Raw genomic sequence first — 23419 nt, 5'->3', positions numbered from 1 at the left:
TTGGCGAGCCGGGTAGGAGCCAGGTTAATTACGTTCCCTTCTGACCAACTTTACATACATATCCGACAGAAGCATGTCTGTTGTAAGTGCAGTGCAGGGCGAGGAGCTTGAGCTGAGTGGACCGCTGGTGGACGTACGACCGCAGCCTAGGCCACGTCACGTTACGGTCAGAGCCCCTGAGGAAGAATTGAGCCTGCTGGATTCCCTGTGTGTCTCCAGTCCGGAGCAGCCCAAGACGGATGAGGGACGGCTTCTGCATGACCTGACGTTGCGCCTTGAACAGCTAGAGACGCGGGTGGATCACATCGCCGGCAGTTTTCTCAACCGTGATGAAACCATTCATGATCTCATCGATGCCACGGCCGCCCGAGTTTCCGGTGAGGCGGTTGTGAGGGTGCAGCGTCTGGAGCAGTCCTTCCCGAAGTGTGTGCAGCGCCTGGAAGCCAATATGAGGGAGGAGATCAGGAGGCAGGTGCAGGATAGCTGGCGTGCCGTCACGCAGCCACTGGGGCAGTCGACTCCTTTAGTGGGAGTGGGGATCAACTGGGGACAGTCGTCCTTGTCCGTTGCGATGCCGCGGATGGAGTTCCCTAAGCTGGCCCCTCAGTGTACACCCACGGGCATTGTCGACTTTGTGGAGGAGGTCGACTTGTTCGTGGAATTGCATCCTCTGAGTGGAGCCGAGCTGCGGGGATTCCTGAACACGGCACTCAGCGGGCCGGCGCGCTCTTGGTGGTTTGCTGAGCGGCACAAGTGTAACACCTGGGCGGAGTTTCGCACTGCCTTCCTGAAAGCGTTCCTCTCAGATGAATACCAGGTGCTGTTGGAAGAAAAGCTCCGGACCTTTGTACAAAAGCCATCGCAGAGTCTCAGGGACTTTGTCTTTGAATTCCGTGCGTTGTGCCTTAAGTGGCGATCTGACATGCGTGAGGAAGAGATATTGCGACATGTCCTTGACGCTTGTGACCCTCGGGTGGCGGCTACTCTGAGGGGGGTCGTGAAGTCGGTTGATGAGTTGGTGAAGGTGGGGTCCCAAGTGGAAAATAACTGGCCGGCTATCGGGATTAGTGGGTCTCGAAAGGGTCCCACGTCTCGGGATGTCCCCTGTCCCAAACCACGAGGAAAAGCCCCGGTGGATCCCCGTGCCGATCTCACCCTGGTGCAAGCCACCTTGCCCCTCTTAGTGCTGCCCGTACAAGTGCGAGGTGTCACTGGAGAGGCGGTTGTAGATACAGGGAGCACTTATACCCTTATGAAATACAGCTTGTGGGAAAAGCTTAAAGTGCCTCATGAGCAATTAAGGGGAAGTGCAAAAGTAAAATTCTTTCTTGCGGATGGAAGGGCGCACGGGGCCATGGGCAGGGTTCCTATGAAGCTCTGCTTACATGAGACACACTGGGAGACAGAGGTTTACATCCTGGAAGATGACCACCTGTCAATGCCCTTATTACTGGGAATGGACTCTCTTGTGTCGGTAGGTCTGACTATCCATCTGTCGCGGCTGAAGTATGAGTTGCCGGGGGTGAAGTCCATCGGTTTGGGACGAAGGCTCAAAGCAATCTGGTTTGGCCTAACTTGTGTTATTATCTCGCGCAGTTGGTGGATGAGCCCAGCCCAGTAGAGAAGGCTATTCTTGAACAGCCGGAGCTCGTTCAGCCACTGCTTAGGAGGTGGCACTCGGTGTGGACGGACAAATTGGTTCAGACTGAGGTGGTGTGTCATCACATTCACACAGTCAACCCTGTCCCTGTTCGGCACAGAGCCTACAGAGTGTCGCCTCTGAAAAGAGGAATAATCAAGGAGTGGGTTGGCCAGATGTTGGCAGAGGGGGTCATCGAGCCTTCCACCTCGCCATGGGCTAGCCCCGCGGTGCTCGTTCAGAAGGCCGACGGGACCTACCGATTCTGTGTGGACTATTGGGAGCTGAACAAGAAGACCTTGGATGACGCTTACCCCATGCCACTCATTCATAACATCTTGGAGTCTTTGCATGGGGCAGCAGTGTTCAGCTCCCTTGATTTGAAGTCAGGGTATTGGCAGGTGAGGATGGGGAAGAGTAGCATGGAAAAGACGGCCGTCATCACCCCGGAGGGGTTGTTCCAGTTTCAGGTGATGCCCTTTGGACTGAAAAACGCTGGGGCGTCATTCCAACGGCTAATGGAGCAGGTACTCCGGGGACTCATTGGGAAGACCTGTTTTGTTTATATTGATGACATCATTGTATTCTCCCCATCTGTCCAACAACATCTAAAGGACCTCGACCACATCTTCCAGAAACTGCATAAGGCTCATCTCACCCTCAACATCAAGAAGTGTAGATTTCAGCAAGACTATCTGAACTTCCTCAGCCATGTGGTGTCAGCTGACGGGGTCCGAGTGGACCCGAAGAAAATTAAGTCCATCTTGGACTACCCAGCGCCCCAGGAGGTAAAAAGTCTACAGCGCTTCCTGGGGATGGCTGGGTGGTTCCACAAATTTGTGCATGGGTTTGCCGACATCGCTGCCCCTTTGTTCCAGCTGCTGAGGAAGGGATCCCCCTGGGAGTGGTCACCAACGTGCCAGGACTCTTTTGATAGAATCAAACAGGCCCTGATATCGCCACCAGTCCTAGCACAGCCTAATCCTTCATTAACCTTTCAGGTCCACACTGACGCAAGTGACCTCGGGCTCGGCGCCGTTCTATCCCAAACTAGCCATGGAGAGGAAAGAGTGGTGGCCTATGCTTCTCAGTCACTAAAGGGTGCCGAGTATAATTATTCCACCACCGAGAAGGAATGCCTCGCTGTCATGTGGGCCGTGGAAAAGTGGCGGCACTTCCTGGAGGGAACATCGTTTGAAGTCTACACTGACCATAGGGCTCTGACCTGGGCATTCATTTGCCCGAAGACCACGTCTAGGCTAACAAGGTGGGTATTGCGCCTCCAACAGTTCACGTTCAGGGTGTGCTATCGGAAGGGTTGTGCTAATGTTGTGCCCGATGCCTTATCACGGGTTCACGAGCCCGCGCCAGTGGTATGTGCGGTATCGGTCTCTAACCCTTGGCCTGATCTTCCCCTGAACATGCAGGAAATCGTTCAATCTCAAGCAGCCAGTCCTGTATGTCAGGGGTTGGGAGAGGGCTCGGGGGGGAGGCCTGACCGCATACATTATAGGGAACTTCAAGGGGCACTCTATCGCTGTGTTCCAACAAAAGATCGGGGTTACCATTATCAGTTGGTAGTGCCCGAGACATATGTGCCCAAGTTCCTACAGTATTATCATGATAGCCCGATCGGTGGTCACCTTGGACGTACTAAGACACTGTTTAAGATCTTGGAGGTGGCATGGTGGCCGACTGTACGCAAAGACGTCTGGTCCCATGTCCAGACTTGTACCACCTGTCAGCAATACAAAACCCCACCTGGTCTCCCCTCGGGACAGCTTCAGCCAGTAACCGTCACTACCCTGGGGGAAAGCCTAGGCGTGGACCTAATGGGACCATTTCCTACTAGCAAGGACCGGAAGACCTACCTGATGGTGGTTGTGGACTATTTTACTCGCTGGGTGGAGCTATTCCCTTTGGCTAATGCCACCGCTAAGAAGATATGTTCCACCCTGAAGGATGAGATATTTACCCGATGGGGGGGTGCCGAAGAACATCATCACAGATCGGGGCCCGCAGTTTACTGGCTCAGAGGCCGAAGAGTTGTGGAAACAATGGGGGGTGGTTCACCTGAAAACGACAGCCTACCATCCCCAATCAAATCGCACTGAGCGGGTGAATCGGACCCTGAAGACCATGATAGCATCCTTCGTCGGAGACCACCATCAGGATTGGACAAAGTGGCTGCCTGAGCTGCGGTTCGCATTGAACACGGCGGTGCACGAGGTTACAGGTGAAACCCCTGCATTGTTAGCTTTAGGCAGACAGATAAACGGTCCTCTGGAAAGGATTATTGAGCTCAACCCACCTAAACCAGACACATCACTACATAATCACTTGCAAAGTATCCAACACATCACACAACAGGTAAAAGAGAGGATGGTGAGGTCCCAGTCCAGACAATCTCAATCGTACAACCAGAGACATAAGCCTGTGCAATTCTCGTTTGGGGAGAAAGTCTGGATCAGGACTCATCCCCTCTCCAAAGCCTCTGAGAAATTCACTGTTAAACTGGCTCCTAAGTGGTTCGGCCCGGCTACGGTTGTCCAAAAGAAGGGACCTGTGACCTACGCAATAGAGTGGGGATTGCCTGGGACTAAAAAAATAGACACGGTAAACATCTCCAATCTCAAGCCTTGGTTCGGCCGTACACCACGGCCTGGGGGTGGGGATTGTAGCAGTGCTACTTAAGAACTGCATCTCCCAGCAGTCTCTGTTGGGGCTGCTAGGGTCAAAGGTAGCCACAGGCAGTTAAAAGGAGGGCAGAGGGCAAAGAGAAGAAAAGTTTGTTTGGTTTGTTTTGGTTTTGTTGCGGTTATCTGTCGTTTCTGCCTGCTGTTATTGGTTTTCTAATCTTTTTGTCTTGGACTGTATTCGTTTGTTGGAGTCTGGATTGTCTGTCTACCTGTGCACTGAGAGCTGTATTGGATTATTTGGTTTTCCGGAAGAGTGGAGCGCTCCTGAATCAACCATCAACCATCAACCTCATCAGTAACTACCGGTAGGACTGTATTTTTCCTTCTCCATATCAACATACATATCGCTGGACTTAACTTGGTCACTTTTCGTCTTTCAACCTGTTTCGTATATATGGACTTTGCTGTGTGGGGTTTGTGTTTATTTTGTTTATGTGTAATATCGTCGAAGGGGTCAGGGGTGGTATTACTATTTCATTACTTATTTCGGGTCATTATATTTGTAATTGTTTGCCATTCCCAGTGTGCTTTATTGTCTCTGTGGTGAGTGAGTGTGTGGGTCGATCCAAGGCTGGGGACGTTCCTGGGATCTCTGCTATTAAAATAAATAAATCACCGTCATCTTTGACGATGTGAATCTTAGCGGCCCCTGACCGCTACATGATTCTAACAGCAAATGATGTGGCAATTCTATGACTGTAAAATGAATACAGCGGACAGGAAATGGTGGTGTCAAATCTCCCACATGTGTGTGTGAGTGTTACCTAAATGGTGGGGGGGGGGGGGGGGGTGTATGAGTGTGCCCTCCAAAGACAGGCGTTCTGTCCTGGGCTGCCCACTGAGGTTGGCTAATAGGTGAGCTAACAAAATGGATGAAATTTGAACAGAAAATCAGATACAGGAGACCCTGATGAGTAGAAACAAGCAAACTGCTTTAAAAAGGCCGTGCTCATTACAGAGGGATGTCACCGTGTCAGAGTCAGGTTTTAAAGGACAGTCACCTCGTCCAGTCCCCTCTCTTCATCAAAGATGAGGGCAGATGTTAAGTTGTGGACTGGCTGTGACCTCAAACTGCTCATTCATTACACTTCAGAGATAAAGAGAAACGATTTAAAGGATATTTACCTGCTTGTCTGTATGTCTTGGGTAGAGAATGTGATCTGTGAAGAAATAACAGAAAAGGAAAATGACGACAAGGACACTTTTGTGTTTTTATCTCTGACTTAAAAAGATGGGCCGCAATTCCCAGTTCTTTCCTTTTGCGAGAGCTCAGTAACTGGTTAACTTTTATTGTCATTAAATCTGAAACTACTTGAGATTTTGTAAAAGTGAAAATCTGTTTCTTTCTAAAAACACCTCCAATGTCCTTCTGTCCTTGCACTGGACATCCTTGGGGGCCACAGCCAAGAACACAAGTGAATCAACGTTAGAAAACTTCTTGATGGCCAGGATCATGTACTGAATTTGTTCAGGTGACACTGATGGTCACTTCTCCTACTGGATGACATAAGAATGACGTTCAATTCAGTGTAGTGGTCTGCGTATACACGCTGGTGTGGTGTGGCGGGACCGACGTTCATATTAACTTCCTTTAGTTCTTCATTAAGACACCGTCTGACGGTGGACGCTCTGCAGCCTGACCTCCGCTCTTTGGTTCATCTTCAGGTGGGCTGACTGCATTATCAGCTCCAGAGATCTCATCACCTCCTCTGACCTGGCACACCACTTAGGTTGAAGGCGCTCTTGAGTTTGCCATCTTGTGAATGTGCCTGCCAGCTCTCTGAGTGTCACATCGTCTCCAACGGTGTCATTGTAGCTGTGAGTGACAGCGTTGGTGATGTCTTCCCAGTGGTGACTTCCAGTTCCAAAGTGCAGCTGCTCTAACAGAGTGGGCTCTCCTTTCTTTATTTCTAACACATGTAACGTTATCTCCACACACGTGACATGAATTTATGTGATCTTCTGGGGGACATTTCAGCCAAAGACCATTCACCTATCATAACCCCTGCCTTTCTATCCATTGAGCAACACTGGAGGTCCGGATGTCTTGGTGGTTTGGACTCTGAACTCTGTGCTGCCCCCCTGCCCTCAGGTCTGCCCTAGTAGTGAGTTTATATGTAGTGCGTTTGTTACACTTGTCACTGCTGTTGTGTTTAGTTGTATTGTTATTATTCATTGATTACTGTCTACAGTATTTCAGACACCATTACTACTTATTCACTTAACTCGTATTTAGTATTTAACTAAGTACCACTTGTCCTGCGGTGGGCTGGCACCCTGCTTGGGGTTTGTGTCCTGCCTTGTACCCTGTGTTGGCTGTGATTGGCTTCAGCACACCCCTGTGACCCTGTAGTTAGGATATAGCTGGTTGGACGATGACTGACTGACTAAGTACAGTAGAGTTTTTGACCATTTGTCCTGTGTCCTGATATTTCATGCCACTGTATGCTGCAGCACAGAGTATGGTGGGATGACAATAAAGCCCCTTGACGTGACAAGAGCCCCGTGGCTGTCATGAAGTGTTCATCCTCATTCATTGACGTCTGTCTCCAGATGTATCATGGGTGCTGCACATCTGGCCGTGTGAGACTGCAGCACATGTCACTGTCAGGACTACAAGCGCTCTTTATTTGTCACTGGTAATGACGAGTCCCCTTCACTGTGATGGAGGTGCATTTCCATTGGTGGTTTTTATAACCTCCTGGTGGCCATTTTAATGACTCACAAGGACACTGTAATTCCTAATTACCCCTAATGCCACTGTCCTTGTTTTCTAAACGTTCAACTTACCTTTGGATTTCAAATACGAAGCAACCAGCAGCCCGAGACCCAAAGTCACAGATAGTGTGACGGTCAAATATTTATACAGCATCACATCTGAAAGAGAGAAGACACAGGGCTTTAGAGAGAAAGTCGTCTGTACAGAGGGGTCTGCTTGTGATACAAAGAGAATTAAAAGAGACATTCGTGTTATTGAAAGAAACTGATACTTTATATTCAAGATATCACTGAGTTGCTTTTAAAATACAAACAAGATGTCACTAGTGTGGCTATTGCTGTGTGAAGAGACGGATTTATCATCTCAGGATTCCTGCAGTGTCCTAATGGTCGACTCCCTCAGCTTATCTTTCATTACTCAAGTTTACATGATGTTAGAGCAGCGTTTCTCAACCTTTTAAGTATTTGCGACCCAAGTTTTCATAAGAGTTTTAATCGCGCCCCCCCTAACGCTTTTCTGAAAGGAGCCCACTAATACCAATTTGTTCTTTTTTAATTAATGATATATCATAGATGCATATTTTATTATGGGGGTGGCACAGTGGGTAGCACTGCTGCCTCGCTGTTAGGAGACCCATCTGGGTTTGCTTCCCAGGTCCTCCCTGTGTGGAGTTTGCATGTTCTCCCCGTGTCCGTGTGGGTTTCCTCCCACAATCCAAAGACATGCAGGTCAGGTGGATTGGCGATTCTAGATTGTCCCATGTGTGTGTGTGTGTGTGTGTGCGTGTGCTCTGCAGTGGGCTGGCGCCCTGCCTGGAGTTTGTTTTCTGCCTTGCACCCTGTGTTGGCTGGGATTGGCTCCAGCAGACCCCCCATGACCCTGTAGTTAGGATATAGTGGGTTGGATAATGGATGGATGGATATTTTATTATACCTACTTAACTTTTATTGACATTTATCTAACTCTATATTTATTTTTCTAGTATCAGAATGTAGTTTAAATTAATTTGTTTTGGTTTCAATAGATGGATTTTTCATATTTTTGATTCTTGTTTTCTTTTTTTCACATCTTTGTGCCCCCTTTTTGTTACTTTGCACCTCCCTAGGGGGGCCTGCCCCACAGACTGAGAACCACTGCATTAGAGAAACCTTTGTCATTGCATTCCCACCGCTGACACCTGATATTCGGTTCATTTTGGTCCTGACATTCAGCTCTGATTTCAAAAATGGCCAAAATGAATCGTCCTTCTCAAGAAACGTGCCAGTCAAGTGTTACTTTACAAAATGACGAGTCCAAGATGCTGACATTCAGACGAAGCTTAGATAGATAGATAGATAGATAGATAGATAGATAGATAGATAGATAGATAGATAGATAGATAGATAGATAGATAGATAGATAGATAGATAGATAGATAGATAGATAGATAGATAGATAGATAGATAGATAGATAGATAGATAGTGTGACACCTGGACGGGGCTCGTGCCCGGCTGGGACGCCCAGGAAGACAGGAGGAGGGCTCATTCCTCCTCCAGACCGTGAGGGGGCGTCCGTCCTGGTTGTATTGGGGGCCACGGGTACAGGGCTTGGAAGCCCAACCCTGTAGGGGTCCGTGGTCACCGCCAGGTGGCGTCCCCCTGCCTGAGGGACCCTGGACCCCAGTACTTCCATCACACCAGGAAGTGCTGGGGGGAAGAAGAGAGGGAACACCCAGAGTGCTTCTGGGAGGACAGCCAGCACTTCCACCACACAGGTGTGTGTCCGCGGGATTGCCGGTGCACAACTGGAACACATCTGGGTAGAAATAAAAGGGACCACCTCCCTTCATTCAAGGCTGGAGTCGGGTGGAAGCAGGACAAGGTGATAGAAAGAGACAAGGAGGCAGTCCGAAGAGGCAGAGTGGTTGGCCTGGACTTTGGGGAAGATTGGGGTTTGTGGCACAATAATTGTAAATAGTAGTGTAAATAAATGTGTGTTGGGTGACATGAGCGTGTCTGCCTGTCTGTGTCCGAGCCAGTCGCCACAATAGATAGATAGATAGATAGATAGATAGATAGATAGATAGATAGATAGATAGATAGATAGATAGATAGATAGATAGATAGATAGATAGATAGATAGATAGATAGATAGATAGATAGATAGATAGATAGATGGCAGGGTGACAGTGTCATGCAGCCCCAGTGACTTACCTTGGTGGCAGGTGACACAGGTGACATTCTCTGTAGCAGAGGACTTTGTTGTTTGGTTTTCTATTAAAAAAGAAGAACATTTTCATTTTGAAGTGTTGGAACACAAAAGAAACTCTGATGAGACCTTTTAGTGTTTTTTTATATTTAATAACAGATTACATTGAGAGGTTAAAATATCACAAAGTGATCAATCAGATGTTTGGCTTTTCTTAAATTAGACAACTCCTCTGCTTTAACTCCTGTGATGTAAACTGGTCAGAATGGCACTTGGAATGCTTTAATATGACAGGACTTTACAGGCGATTGTATAGAACACAATTTCACTATTTTACATGTGTCCGTAAGTCTGTCCAGTTTACATTCTGCTCATCCAGTTCAGTGTGGTGTGATGCTCAGGTCTACAGAGACAAATAAATAAAATAAATGTGCAAATAAAAGCATAGCGTTTGTGAACAATTGGGATGATTTTTGGGAAAGGCCTGGATTTTTCAGAAGAGATGGTCTTCATCCTAACTGGAGGGGATCTTATGTATTATCCCAAAATATGGCAGCAAAACCGCCTGGTTGACTGATTAGAGCACCATCCAGGCCGCAGTCATGTGATCTTAAATCACAGGCTGTTGTTTATCCCACCTGTTACTTTCCTGAAGCTGTTACCCATAATCCTTGTCTTGGGGCATCCAGTAAATTTAGTCTTGATACAAACCTTAAATTAATTCATAACCAAAAAATAAGGTGTATAATTAGACCAAGGGATAAAACCAGACCCTCCACCAGGGGCATCTGTAATAGAAATTTACTTCAAATTAAAACAAAAAGTATATCACCAATTCAGAAAGAAGCATACAGTTTTAAATGCTGCTTATTGAACATTCACTCTCTTGGCACTAAAGCTGTTTTGGTAAATGATATTATATTAAGTACAAAATCTGATCTGTGTCTTCTCACCGAAACCTGGCTTAGTAAATGTGACACTGTACCCCTAGCTGAGGCGTCACCAGATGGATACTCGTTCCTTCATAAGTCTAGAGATTCAGGTCGAGGAGGGGGCCTTGGAATAATTCATTGTAACAAAATGCAAATCACTTCTAAAAATTTAGGCAACTTTACATCCTTTGAAGCATTCATTTTAAATATTAAAACAGATTCCAACACAATTATAGTGCTAGTCTACAGACCACCAGGGCCGTATTCATTGTTCATGTCTGAATTTAGCAACCTTCTATCGGCTTTGGCTATAAATTATGATCACGTAGTACTGATGGGAGATTTTAATGTACACATTGATGTGGAAACTGACACTTTTAGCAAATGTTTTACTTATTTGTTAAATTCAGTAGGATTTTGTCAGAATGTCAAAGGTCCAACTCATAATCATAACCACATATTAGATTTAATTATAACTTACAAAGTTGAAATTCAAAATTTAATTATTACTCCATTAAATGAAGTTATTTCCGATCATTACTTAATTACATTTGTTTTAGTCCTGTCCTTGCCAACACACTCCCAGATTAAAACAAAGACAGTGTGACATCTAGATTGTAATTCTGCTTCAAAATTTATAGATACTTTGAGTAAGTCGAGTGTAATTGTGGAAAACCATTTAGATCAGTTAACATCAAATGTAAACACAGAAAACAATTTAGATGAGCTAACATCACATTATAATGTGACCTTGAGAGATGCTCTGGACACAGTGGCTCCCCTTAAAACAAAAGTGATCAAAGCACATAGAAACTCTCCCTGGTTTAATGAAAACACTCGAGCTCTTAAATTAGAGTGTCGAAAACTGGAGCGCAGATGGAGAACAACAAAGCTACAGGTCTTTCAAATTGCATGGACAGAGAGTGTTAATAAATATAAAAAAGCCCTCTTTAAAGCTCGGTCAGAATACTATTCTACATTAATAGATAGCAATAATAAAAATCCTCTGGTACTGTTTAGAACAGTGGCTAAATTAACAAATGGAAATTCAGATCAACAGTGCAAAATACCAACAGATATAAGCAGTACAGACTTTATGAACTTCTTCAATGAGAAAATTAAAAATATAAGATCCCAGATCTCTGCATCACAGTACAAACCAAATACTAGCTTAGCAGACCCTGTCTCACATTGCACTCAGCACTTTAGTAATTTTAATCCTGTAACTGAGCAGGAAGTCTTAACTTTAATTTCTAAAATGAAGCCCACTACTTGTTCCCTAGATCCAGTGCCAACAAAACTAGTAAAAAGTGCAATGGATGTTCTTGTAGCGCCTATCCTAAACATTATCAATAGTTCATTATTGCATGGCACAGTACCTGATGCACTAAAAGTGTCAGTCATTAAACCATTACTTAAAAAGTCAGACTTAGACCCACACATACTTAATAATTATAGGCCTATTTCAAATCTACCGTTTCTCTCTAAAATACTAGAAAAAGTAGTCGCCAGTCAGCTTCAGTCACACCTTACGCATTACAATTTATTTGAGAAATTCCATTCTGGTTTTCGCACTGGTCATAGTACAGAAACGGCACTTACACAGGTTGTAAATGACATTCTGATATCCTCTGATGAAGGAAACTCCACTGTAGTTATGTTGTTGGACTTAAGTGCAGCATTTGACACCATCGACCATTCTATTTTACTACACAGGCTAGAAAATGATGTTGGGCTTACAGGCACCGTGCTCGCTTGGTTTAGTTCTTATTTATCAAATCGATTCCAATATGTACAGAAATGTGCTGACAGTACTCCATCATTATACACAGAAGTTCAATATGGTGTCCCGCAGGGCTCAGTACTGGGAACTTTACTGTTTTCACTTTACATGCTTCCACTGGGATCTATCATTAGGAAAAATAATGTTAATTTTCACTCGTATGCAGATGACACCCAGTTATACCTTTCATTTAAATCAAATGAAGTTTCTCCAATGTTGTCTTTAATTAGTTGTGTTAGTGAATTAAAGGAGTGGATGAATGAGAACTACTTGTCTTTAAATGCAGATAAAACAGAGATGTTAATTGTTGGAGGGAATGATGCTGATCACAACAATATTTTGTCATCATTTAACTCAGTTGGAATCCCAGTCAATTTTACTGAATCAGCCCGCAATCTAGGAGTTATCTTTGACTCTAGCATGTCATTTAAAGCACATATTACAAAGTTCTCCAAAACATGTTTCTTCCATCTTAAAAATGTTAGGAAATTAAGGCGCTTTCTAAATAAACAGGATTCTGAGAAACTAATTCATGCATTTATCTCTAGTAGGATTGACTACTGCAATGCGGTGTTCACTGGATGTTCAAACTGTTCTTTATACAGCCTCCAGTTAATCCAAAATGCGGCTGCAAGAATTATTATAAGAACAAGAAAATACGAACACATAACTCCAGTTCTTAAATCCTTACCCTGGCTCCCGGTTAAGTTTAGGGCAGATTTCAAAATCCTCCTTTTAACATATAAAGCATTAAATGGCCGAGGTCCGGCTTACTTGTCTGAACTTATCATGACTTACAAACCTGAGAGCACATTAAGATCTCAAGATGCCGGTCTGCTTATGATTCCAAGGATTAATAAAATAACAGTGGGAGGTCGAGCTTTTAGTTACAGGGCCCCTAAACTGTGGAATGGTCTGCCTGCTACTATAAGAGATGCCCCTTCGGTCTCAGCTTTTAAATCCCGGCTGAAGACTCACTACTTCAGTTTAGCACACCCTGACTAGAGCTGCTGATTAACTGTACAGACTGCATCTCTGTTGTTAGTCATTAGCACTTAAACATACGTAACATGACAGTTATAATTGTATACTAACCCTCACTTATTCTGTTTTTGTTCTTGGTACTCAAATGTGGCACTTGGTGCCATGGCCCACCTGCCAAGTTGTTTTGCCTGCCTAAGGTAAAGTCATCCCTGATGGAGGATCGCAGGAATCGTGGGAAAGAGGGGTCCTTTCATCGGATTGGCTGGCCCAACACTGTTTCAGCCATGGAATGGCCAAATGGGGGAGGCAGCTTGAAGGATGAGGTCTCCAGGACTCTACACAAATCCAAATCTTATTATGGGATATATCATCTGCTGTTAAATTCTGCTCTGTGCTTCTAAAATTTATATTTTTTATTTCTTACTGTATTGAGAAATTGTTCTGTGTATTGTATTGTATTGTATTGTATTGTATTGTATTGTATTGTATTGTATTGACCCCCTTCTTTTTGACACCCATTGCACGCCCAACCTACCTGGACAGGAGTCTCTCTCTGAACTGCCTTTCCTGAGGTTTCTTCCATTTTTTCCCTACAAGGTTTTTTTTTGGGAGTTTTTCCTTGTCTTCTTAGAGAGTCAGGGCTGGGGGGCTGTCAAGAGGCAGGGCCTGTTAAAGCCCATTGCGGCACTTCCTGTGTGATTTTGGGCTATACAAAAATAAACTGTATTGTATTGTATTGTGTACAAACAAACTTCTACCTCAAAGTTTCCGCCAAGCATTAATTAGCATCTCTCCAAACAAAAATAAGGACTTACTACAACGTGCATCATAAAGACAAATTTCCCTTCTGACATTCTAATGATGTTAAGATGTTCTCCAAAGTTCTAGCTCGAAGGACTGAAACAGTGCTTCCTTCAGTGATATCACAAGACCAAACAGGATTTACTAAAGGCAGACATGTAGCTTCTAATACTTGACGATTGTTTAATGTAATATACTCACCCATTAAATGTAACACCCTGGAGATCTTATTATCTTTGTATGCAGAAAAAGCATTTGATACGGTGGAATGGAACTAAATATTCACCACATTGCACAAATTTGGGTTTGGCCCGGACATGTGCGCATGGATCAAACTACTCTATACCAGTCCAGAAGCCTCAGTTTGTATTAACAGCATTATCTCCCAGTACTTCAGACTAGAACGTGGTACTCAATGCCCCCGTCACCATTGCTCTTTGCAGTTGTCGTTGAGCCATCAACCATTCTCTTTCAAAATGAATCAGAGATAAAGGGAAAATATCGCTGTATACAGATCATATGGTACTGTATGTAATGAAAAAGTTAAACAATAATAATAAATTACATTTATATAGAACTTTTCTCAGTACTCAAAGCGCTATTCACACAGAGAGGAATGGGGAAACAAACCCACAATCTTCCACAGTCTCCTTACTGCAAAGCAGCAGCACCACCACTGTGCCACCTGTGAGGACAAGATGTGAAGAGATGGTCTACCCTCCATCTCACACTCGCAGGGAGAATCAGTACTGTCAAGACGAGAATCCTTCCTGAGCTTCTACTGTATTTCTATTTCAGAGAATCCCCATATACATTAACAAATCATTCTTTAAGAAATTAGACACAATTATAACCTTGTTTAATTTTGAAATTGAAAAGTCCAAGCATCCACAAGCCAAAAAACAGAAGGTGGCATGGCACTACCTAACTTTCACTTTTATTACTGGGTGGCTAATATACAAGATGTAAGGGCCTGAAATCAACATAAACTGATGAATATACACAAGCCTGGTCTGCAATAGAAATCAAATCTTGCTGTACTTCTTTATATGCCCTGCTGTGTGGCCCAGAAAATACAAATTATCATCAATAAACTAATAATTCAGTTGTCCGTCACTCACTTAGAATATGTATATGCATGTGAATTTCCCCTTGGGATTAATAAAATATCTATCTATCTATCTATCTATCTATCTATCTATCTATCTATCTATCTATCTATCTATCTATCTATCTATCTATCTATCTATCTATCTATCTATCTATCTATCTATCTATCTATCTATCTATCTATCTATCTATCTATCTATCTATCTATCTATCTATCTATCTATCTATCTATCTATCTAGAGTATTGAACCAATGTAGGAAGTTCTTATCTGTTGCACTTTTACATAATTATCACCTCTTTCTACCGTCTCTGGCCTACACAGAATTAAATGTTTGGAAAATGTCCGGGATTAAAATACTTAGAGAATTGTTTATTGATAATGTCTTTTCATATTATAAAAAGTATTCAGTCATCCCACTTAAAATCTTTTATTGAGCTCATGTATCTCACTTAAAACAATCCAAAATGTATCCAGCCCAAGATCCAACCTGTGAACATTGCAGTCGAGCTCCAGCCTCACTGGGCCTCATGTTCTGGACGTGCACCAAATTAACAACATTCTGGGCTATCAGACAGCCTCGGTGTCACAGTCACTCCTAACCCATTAACAGCCGTGACTGGTGGACTCCCTGATGGGCTTCAAGTGTAGAAGGACAAGTTCCACACTACGAGCACACAGACTTATCTTGCTGTACTGGACGAATCGCGGCCCACCTGTTACAAGTCAGAGGATAACGGATGTTCTCTACTATTTGAAACTAAATAATTCTCACATAGAGGATCTGTTCAAAACATTTTTTAAAATATGGCAAGATCTAAGTAATCAAATCTAACAGATAAAGGATATTCTTCTCTTTTTCTTTTTATAGATTTGCACTTGCTGTTGATCTTCTCTCCTTTCTAAATTTTGGTTTGTTAAGTTTGACATGATTGTATGGAATGTTGTTTTCTTCAAATAATACAAATAAAATGAAAAATATTTAAATATATGAAGGGACAGCAGGGTACCAACGTCACAGCCTAAAAATCAGGAAGTGGATAAAATGAAGAAGCTCCACTTGTGTGTGTCGTCTGTAAATCTTCCTTTGCACTTTTGTCTTTTCTTCATTTCAGCACACAGTGAATGCGCTTTGCCTTCTTTATGAATGTTTAGATAATCTTAAGATTTGGAAGATAAAATGTGACCGACTTGTATCCTCAGATAATTCAAATAATGACACTGAGGTAGGTGTGAGAAGAACAACTGTGTATATTAGAAAAGTTCAACGCAATTAGCTCCCAACAAAATGTCAGCTTCTGTCTGCCGTCTGCTGCCCACGTCCATTACTGTACTACAGTGACACCGATAGAGAGCGGCTCGAGCCAATAATGAGGTGATAGCGCATTACTTTATTAAAAGGAGTTTTGTTTTATAGACAGTAGTAATCCTTATGGGTCTTTTACTTCTCACTTGGATTTTGTCACAACTTGTGATTTTAGTTTTGAAATAACAAACTCCAGTTTGGTAGAAGAGCCTCACACGGCACAAACGTTCCTGTGCAATTCTGGACATGAATCAAAAGTTATAATTCATCTACAATAAGAATGGCAGCAGACAAGAAGCACGTTTTACTCTTATTAAAACAATCTGTTTTATTAAACATAACTTAGAACTCCATTATTATTTCTATTGCACTCTCACACTTTCTCTAATATTTTATTCAAACAGTTTCCATATTTGACACCAGAGTAAAGCTGCTGCCTTGCTGTATAATAATGTCATTTTAATGTCATTTTAAATGAAGATGTGCTGTTGTATCTGTCATAACACATTTTAGCACATGAATAACTCTATAAATATAACTCTATCAATGGCGCCTGTTCATTTAATGGAGTTACCCAGAGGACTAATCCTAATTGACGTCTTTGTGTTTTGATGCCCCCCTGCCATCATTCAAGACCCCGACTCTCGTAGTCCCACCTCATGTTAACAAGTATCACAGACGGCGTGTCATGAAGCAGCACTTACTGTACGTATCCTCGTAAGTCAGCGTGACTCCATTCCCAAACACGGACCTCTGACTCTCCTTCTTCGCACAATAATAAGTTGCAGCGTCACTTTTGGTGACATTTTTAAATGTTAAAGTCGCAGTCTCATTGGAATAAGAAAAGACTCCATTAAAATAGTCAACGAACATCATTGGTGGAAGAGCTGAGTTGTTGTCATAGACCCCTAAAGCCACCGGGGGCTGACCAGGGTACTGCCGGTACCAGATGACCACATTGATGTCCCTCAGGTCACATTCAATCACTTCTGGGGACCCTGGAGAGATGAGCCTGGGGACAACACCTGTGGAAAAGGACAAATGTGCAGTTAAGGGACGAGTTACTTGTGATGAGCTGACAAAGAGAAGGAGACTCCTAAATTAAATGTTGGATATCCATAAATAAATACTTACATGTTATAAAGATGGAGAGAATCACAACAAGTCTGACGTCCATTGTGACCGAGAGATGAGCCTTTATGAGTTAGAAATGGCTGACGTGCTGGAGATGTGATGAATGAGCAGGAAGTGGATGGCATTGACCACCAAGTGTCAATGTAAGAACATCTAGAAATGTCTACAGAGCAGAAGAGCAGAGCGGAGCGAGCAGGTGGGCTTGAGAGACGTCAGAATACAAGACCTCCTGAAGTGACGCTTTACACCAAAAGATGATTGATGTCTTCTCACTTAACACATTCAGTAAACTTAAATTAATTAATTAGATTTAAACAAATGTGTTAACAGCATGAGCAGTTTCAGCCTTGGCCTTAAAACAGATGATGCCACCCTCTCGGATACGGTCATTAGAGTGAATGTGACTGAGACTGTCACTGGAGGACTGAAGTCGTCACTTGTCACTGGTCAGCTGGAGTCCTGTGTCACGAGGTTTGATGCTAATATCATCACTGAAGCATTAGCTTCCATTTTTAATCCGACCGACATTACCATATAAACATACAAACACATTATTATTATTATTATTATTATTATTATGATTATTATTGCAGGTATATCTTCTACCCATGACGACTAATAAATATAAGGCATGATACATGAACTTCCACTCTTACTGTATCACAACATTTCAAAGTCTACTCAGTGATCACCTAAAAGTCTCCTCATCTACTACTAATACTGTCATTCATTATCAGGCTGGTGTTGTCAAAGTGCCACACTGTCACACCTGCTCTGAAGGTCACCAATGATAAACTGAAGCTCTGGAACTCCAAGCAGCACATGAAGGTGATGTCCAAGGACATATCTGAGGTGGTGGATGCTGGGCTTCACTTCATGAAATCCCAGAATTTGCTTCTCAAGTGCAGCCCCACAGTCACAAACAAAAAGGCAGCGAGACCTCAGAGAAGCCAACCATTTTAGGGCCTCAGCTCTTCAAAGTGCACACGTGTATGCATGTGGGTGACACCTGCGTCATCAGCAGCACACCTAAAGTCACTTCATGTGGCACTTCTGAGGCTCCACGTTGCTTTGCAAACAGTCCAGCATTTCACTATGTTTTATGGCTGAAGGTTATTGTGTTTCTTTCTTTCTCTTTTTGCAGGTGTTACTTGATTTCAGTGCCATTCCTGCCTTAGTGTCAGTATCTTGCTCTTCAATATCCTAAACTAGTCCTCTTATACTCTTTTTTGTCACACAGTTTTGCTATTTGTGACTAATTAAATGTCCTTTACTCGTCCCTGTTCATGACATTCATCAGCTGACCCTGACAGGATGGTCTAATGGAGGACATCACTGATCTGCTGCCAACTGCCACACACACCTCACTCAGTCCACCAGCTGATGATCAGGACCCTTTAAGGTAAACTCATCTTTAAATACATTTATGGCCACCCAGCTGCCGTCTGTTCAGCACAAACACAAGGAAGACAAACAGGGACACGTTAAAGACAGCGGCCATTTTGCACAGTTGCTTTCCTCACTGCTCCTTGTTGGCTCGTTGGTGATGACGCCAGGAGATTCTCAGTCATAGATGTGTTGGGTACAGCGAGTATCGAGACCCCTTCACTTTCTGCACCTTTTACTGTGTAGTAAGTTTCATTTTGAATGGATATGTTTGACATTTTGCCCATCAAGACACACTCAACAGCCCATAATGACAAAGTGACATGTTTGCCAATTTATTACAAATCAAAAGCTGAAATCTCTCATTCCTAGAAGTATTCAGACTCTTCTTTCACTCCTTTTTCTTTCCTGGTTTTTCTGAAGGAGGTGAGCCCCCTGAAATCTCAGTCGGAGGTCCACCGCCCACCCTACTTAAGCCGGTCGTCATTTTCAGTTCAGTTTCTTTTTGTCTGGTGCTGCTCACTGAGTGAAGGTGTAAAGCTCTGTGTCTACACTTTACAAATGGCTCAACTCACAACGAGTACACGTAAAGTCGCCGATCTGTTTAAACACACACAGTAAGACAAAGCAGTTCCATAAACGGAGCCCACCATGATCTGTCCATGAATTAGCGATTGAACAAAAGGAAGGAAAACAAAAACTCAGTCAGCAGCATCCATGGGGAAAATAAACCTCTGGGGGTCCCGGTCAGTTAGGACAGAGAAAGTCAAAGTCAGACACAGTGAGGGTCCTGGAGACCTTGGCCAACTGGCTGCCCACCCCCTGCTGGTCATTCTAGAGTAGAGTCAGTGCTGGACGTCCAATCTGATGACAGAATCTCTCCATCCAGTGACTCCAGTGCTCCCAGTATCTCAGATGATAAGTTCCTATGGTCTGGATGATCGTTAACTAAGATACCTTTGGCTGGACATGAAACACGTTCATCTTAAAGACCCCAGTCTCCATGTCACACATTCTACACACAGGTCACTTTATCTAAGCAATGACACTCTTTTAACAATGTTATACTTATTTTCCCAGAATTCCTGAACTTTATCTAATTACATAGGTGACAGTCTCGTAAACTCCCTCATGAATATTCATGAGCTAAGGAGCTGATTTGGGCCTGACTGCCGTTTCAGTCGCACCCGAGCTCTGAGCCCACAAGTTAGGAGTCGTTATCTAAATAATATCTCAAATACAAACAGACTGAAATAAAACACACAAGTTGAATATCAGAGTCACATGAAGCGCGATTTTACAATCAAATTCATTTGGTTTTTAGAAACATAAATTAATCAAATTCTTTTAACAACCAAAGAAATGATGTCAGCTGTACTAGAAACAGACTGGCAAACAGGCAAACCAAGTGGCAGCGTAATGACAAATTTGACTAAAATGATTTCTGTAATTGGTGCTCTTATTTAAAGCCGTGAAATACGTTCATATTGTTTGTATTGTGATGGACGGCCGACACACCCTGTACGCTAGATGGCGACTTCCCTGTGGCTTAGTGGTGCCCCAGATTCCTGCAGTGCACTATGGGAGATGGAGTTCAGCTTCACAGCCCTGCTGGGTACCGTGGGTGCCATCGGGTGGCGCTGCAAGGAGACACGGGGATTTGTATTTCCCGTATAGCCTGGAAGTGCTCACAAGTCATGGGGACGGAAGGCCAGAAGTACTTCTGGGTCAAGGACTATATAAAGGACTGGTGGAGACCCAGCAGGGGAACTGGAGTTGGGAGGGAGTGTGACAGAGCTGCTGGGAGGAGACTTGTATCAGTTATGACTGATTTACTGTTTAGTGTGGTGGTTGTGGTGCTTTGGGGCACATCATAGAGAAAAGAAGAAATTAAAAAATATTCTTAGTACTTTTAACCTGTGGCCAGTGTGTTGGTCTGTCAGGGAAAAGGTGAGCAATAGTGCCACCTACTGTCCAGTTGTGACAATGTCCAAATTATACTTCTGATTGTGTCACCCAATAAACTGGAGTCTGCTCTGCTAGAAATGGATACATAAAAGTCATAAAAGTGACGCATTTGGAGTAAAGTCTAATTTACGTTAGCTCATCAATAGCGACAGACCCCAAGAATCATCTGTGGAGCGTAGAATATGCTGCTGGTATACTGGGGAGTCGTGTGCATTAAAATGGCCATCCTGACTCCCACTCCAGCTCAGGAGGTGGCAGTAAAGCCCCTGGTGACTGCTTGTCAAAGAAGAAGAAGCTGAAGCTGAAAACTCCTAAAAGTCAGTAGCGAGAAAGGAAAGAAGAAGGAAGAGCGTCAGAGAGGAAAAAGACACAGCCGTTTATTTTAAGAAGAAAAACTACACAGACATCAGAAGACATCTGGTGAACCCGACTCCATTTTATAGACGGCAAGAGGACTTGTCAGCCCAGAGGAACCTTTTCCCTTTAATGATGAATTTGGGACAGGGTCTGAGGTGCCTGTGTGAGGAGACAGAGGGTGGCAGACGTCACCGTGGATCTGAGGTGTGGCTCAACAACACCCTCACAATAGCGGACATTAAGAAAGCAATAAAGCGTCTGACGGACATTCACAGGACTTGTTTCATTCTCAGTTAGTTCTGTTGGGGTGCCCTGTACTTGTGCTGGGCTAGCTGGGCAGTACCGCTGGGCACTCGCTCTCCAGGTCATTCGTTTATTTTTTTGTCTTTTTGCTGCCACTCTAGGGCTTAGTAAACCAGCGTTTCTCAACCTTTAAGTATTTGCGACCCGAGTTTCCATAACAGTTTTAATTGCGCCCCCCTAACGTTTTTTTGAAAGGAACTCACTAATACCAATTTGTTCTTTTTTAATTAATGATATATCATAGATGCATATTTTATTATATTTTATCGACATTTATCTAACTCTATATTTATTTTTCTACTATCAGAATGTAGTTTAAGTTCATTTGTTTTGGTTTCAATAGATGTATTTTTCATATTTTCGATTCTTATTTTCTTTTTATCAAATCTTCGTGCCCTCCTTTTTGTTACTTTGCGCCCCCCTAGGGGGGCCCGCCCCACAGTTCGAGAACCACTGTAGTAACGCATGTTATAAACGTGCCATCTCCAGGGCGATAAAAAGGGTCTCGAGGGGAGGTGCAGATTATTGGTGGCCCGTATGAAGATGAGTTGACCTCCACTCTGTGCCATTCAGCACACACAAGTAAAGTCAGAAATGTCGACCAAGAAGCCTGAGCAGTGGTTTGACGACTCGAGTGCACTTAGGGTTAGGGTTAGGGTTTGGGTTAGGGCAGATTACCTGGTTGCCATGTGATGGTCAGAGCACTCAAAGAGGTGGACGAGGTAGCGAGCCTGCTGGGTACTTTGTATGTTTCAACTCCGAAGAGTAAAATCAAGGAACAGAGACCTGTGGACGCCCCACTTAATGTGCCACCACCATGGGCAGATGTGTGGGTGCATCTGGATGAGCTTCAAGTCCGGTTACTGGAAATGGTGGATGGTATGGCAGCTCTACGTGGACATGTGGATGTGGTGGTGACTGATTTACAAGTTTATGAGTTTTAGTCCATGATTGCTAAGTTACTTTAACAGACAGTTTAAACAAACAGAGCAGCAAACACAATGCAGCGTGTGTTCAGTTTGTACACCAGACTCTGTATACGAGCCCTGAGATGACTTTTCACTTTACAGTACCAGGGCACAGCACATTAAACCACATTGTTCTCATCATTGTTGGTGAGGCCGCTCTGCCTGCTCACACTTCTCATTTCCTGTGCTCGCCGTCTTCGACTGAACTTCACACCTTCCAACCTGCTGCTCTGCACCTCTTACTGCCTGCTGTGCTCAGATGAATCCTCTCTTTAGTTCTTATTGGTGTTTCTGTGCTTTAAAATAAATAAGCCAAGAAATGTGGTATTTAAGATCATGTGGAGTATTGGCTGGAATGTAACAATCATGCCTGGCAGGTCCTTTAGGAGGTACGCCATGCCCTTAAGGACTTATACAGGACTAACTACATGGCTACTGCAGAGGAGCAGCAGTCTTCATCGACTTCTCTCCAGCTCTGCTCCCACCTCTCCGTATCTTCATTTTGCCCGAGTCCCCCAGTCTGCAGTTCCTCTCCATCTCCTCTGCTCTCTCAAATCTGCAGCAGACTTGACCCTCGCTGCTCTTACAGACTCATCCACCATCAGTGTTCCTGCAGTATAAAACTTTCCTCAGCATGTCTTGTGTTGTCTCAAACCCAAAACTCGTACCTGTCCATCTTGACTTCATTGTGTCCTCTTTTTCTGCAGTTACCCCTAAAAATTTAAATGGCTCCTAAGAGCGTTCAGCTTCAGCAGTTAATGAATCCACCTGACACACAAGCGTGTTGACAATGGTAAAACCACCCTGTAAGAATTAAAAGGAATCAATGAAGAAATGAATTCAAAATATCTCTAAAATACTCCCTGTGACACCACTGAACAGAATTTGGGTTTCATTTATAGTGACGTGACAGCAATGGAGCTGAACATCACATGAAACCCAAAGAGAGAAACATCTTCTATCTATGTATCTTCAGAAAAGAACTACTGGACTGCAGAATGCTGACCCCACAAGTCAGAGAAGACGTTATCTCCACATAACACGTCAGAATTGACTTCAGTTGTGCTCAGACTGCGGTCGTAGATTGTTTCAGCATTAACACAGTAAAAATATCTAAAGGCTAAAGCCATTGGGGTCTCACAG

General features: G+C 43.7%; 2 protein-coding genes across 23 annotated transcripts in view; one reads left to right on the top strand and one right to left on the bottom strand.

Annotated features, from left to right (window-relative positions):
* Nucleotides 1-23419, top strand: part of LOC114641379 (ICOS ligand-like) — a 263459-nt gene that overhangs the window by 43186 nt on the left and 196854 nt on the right. The window lies entirely within an intron of this gene.
* Nucleotides 1-23419, bottom strand: part of LOC114641380 (uncharacterized) — a 261003-nt gene that overhangs the window by 76572 nt on the left and 161012 nt on the right. For 3 of the 11 annotated variants that reach the window (XM_051926000.1, XM_051925997.1, XM_051925999.1), the window contains exon 2: nt 16865-17185. The exons of 5 other annotated variants lie outside the window; for them this stretch is intronic. In XM_051926000.1, coding sequence (XP_051781960.1) covers nt 16865-17185 — 321 coding nt within the window. Of the gene's footprint in view, nt 1-16864; nt 17186-17294; nt 17521-23419 lie in introns of all 11 variants that reach the window. 3 more of the 11 variants (XM_051925995.1, XM_051925996.1, XM_028790439.2) reach the window with 2 other exon arrangements.

Source organism: Erpetoichthys calabaricus, chromosome 4 (assembly GCF_900747795.2).
Source record: "Erpetoichthys calabaricus chromosome 4, fErpCal1.3, whole genome shotgun sequence".
In the NCBI taxonomy this organism is placed as follows: Eukaryota; Metazoa; Chordata; class Cladistia; order Polypteriformes; family Polypteridae; genus Erpetoichthys; species Erpetoichthys calabaricus.
The sequence above is the reverse complement of the archived record's forward strand: the minus strand, read 5'-3'. Positions and strand labels throughout refer to the sequence as shown.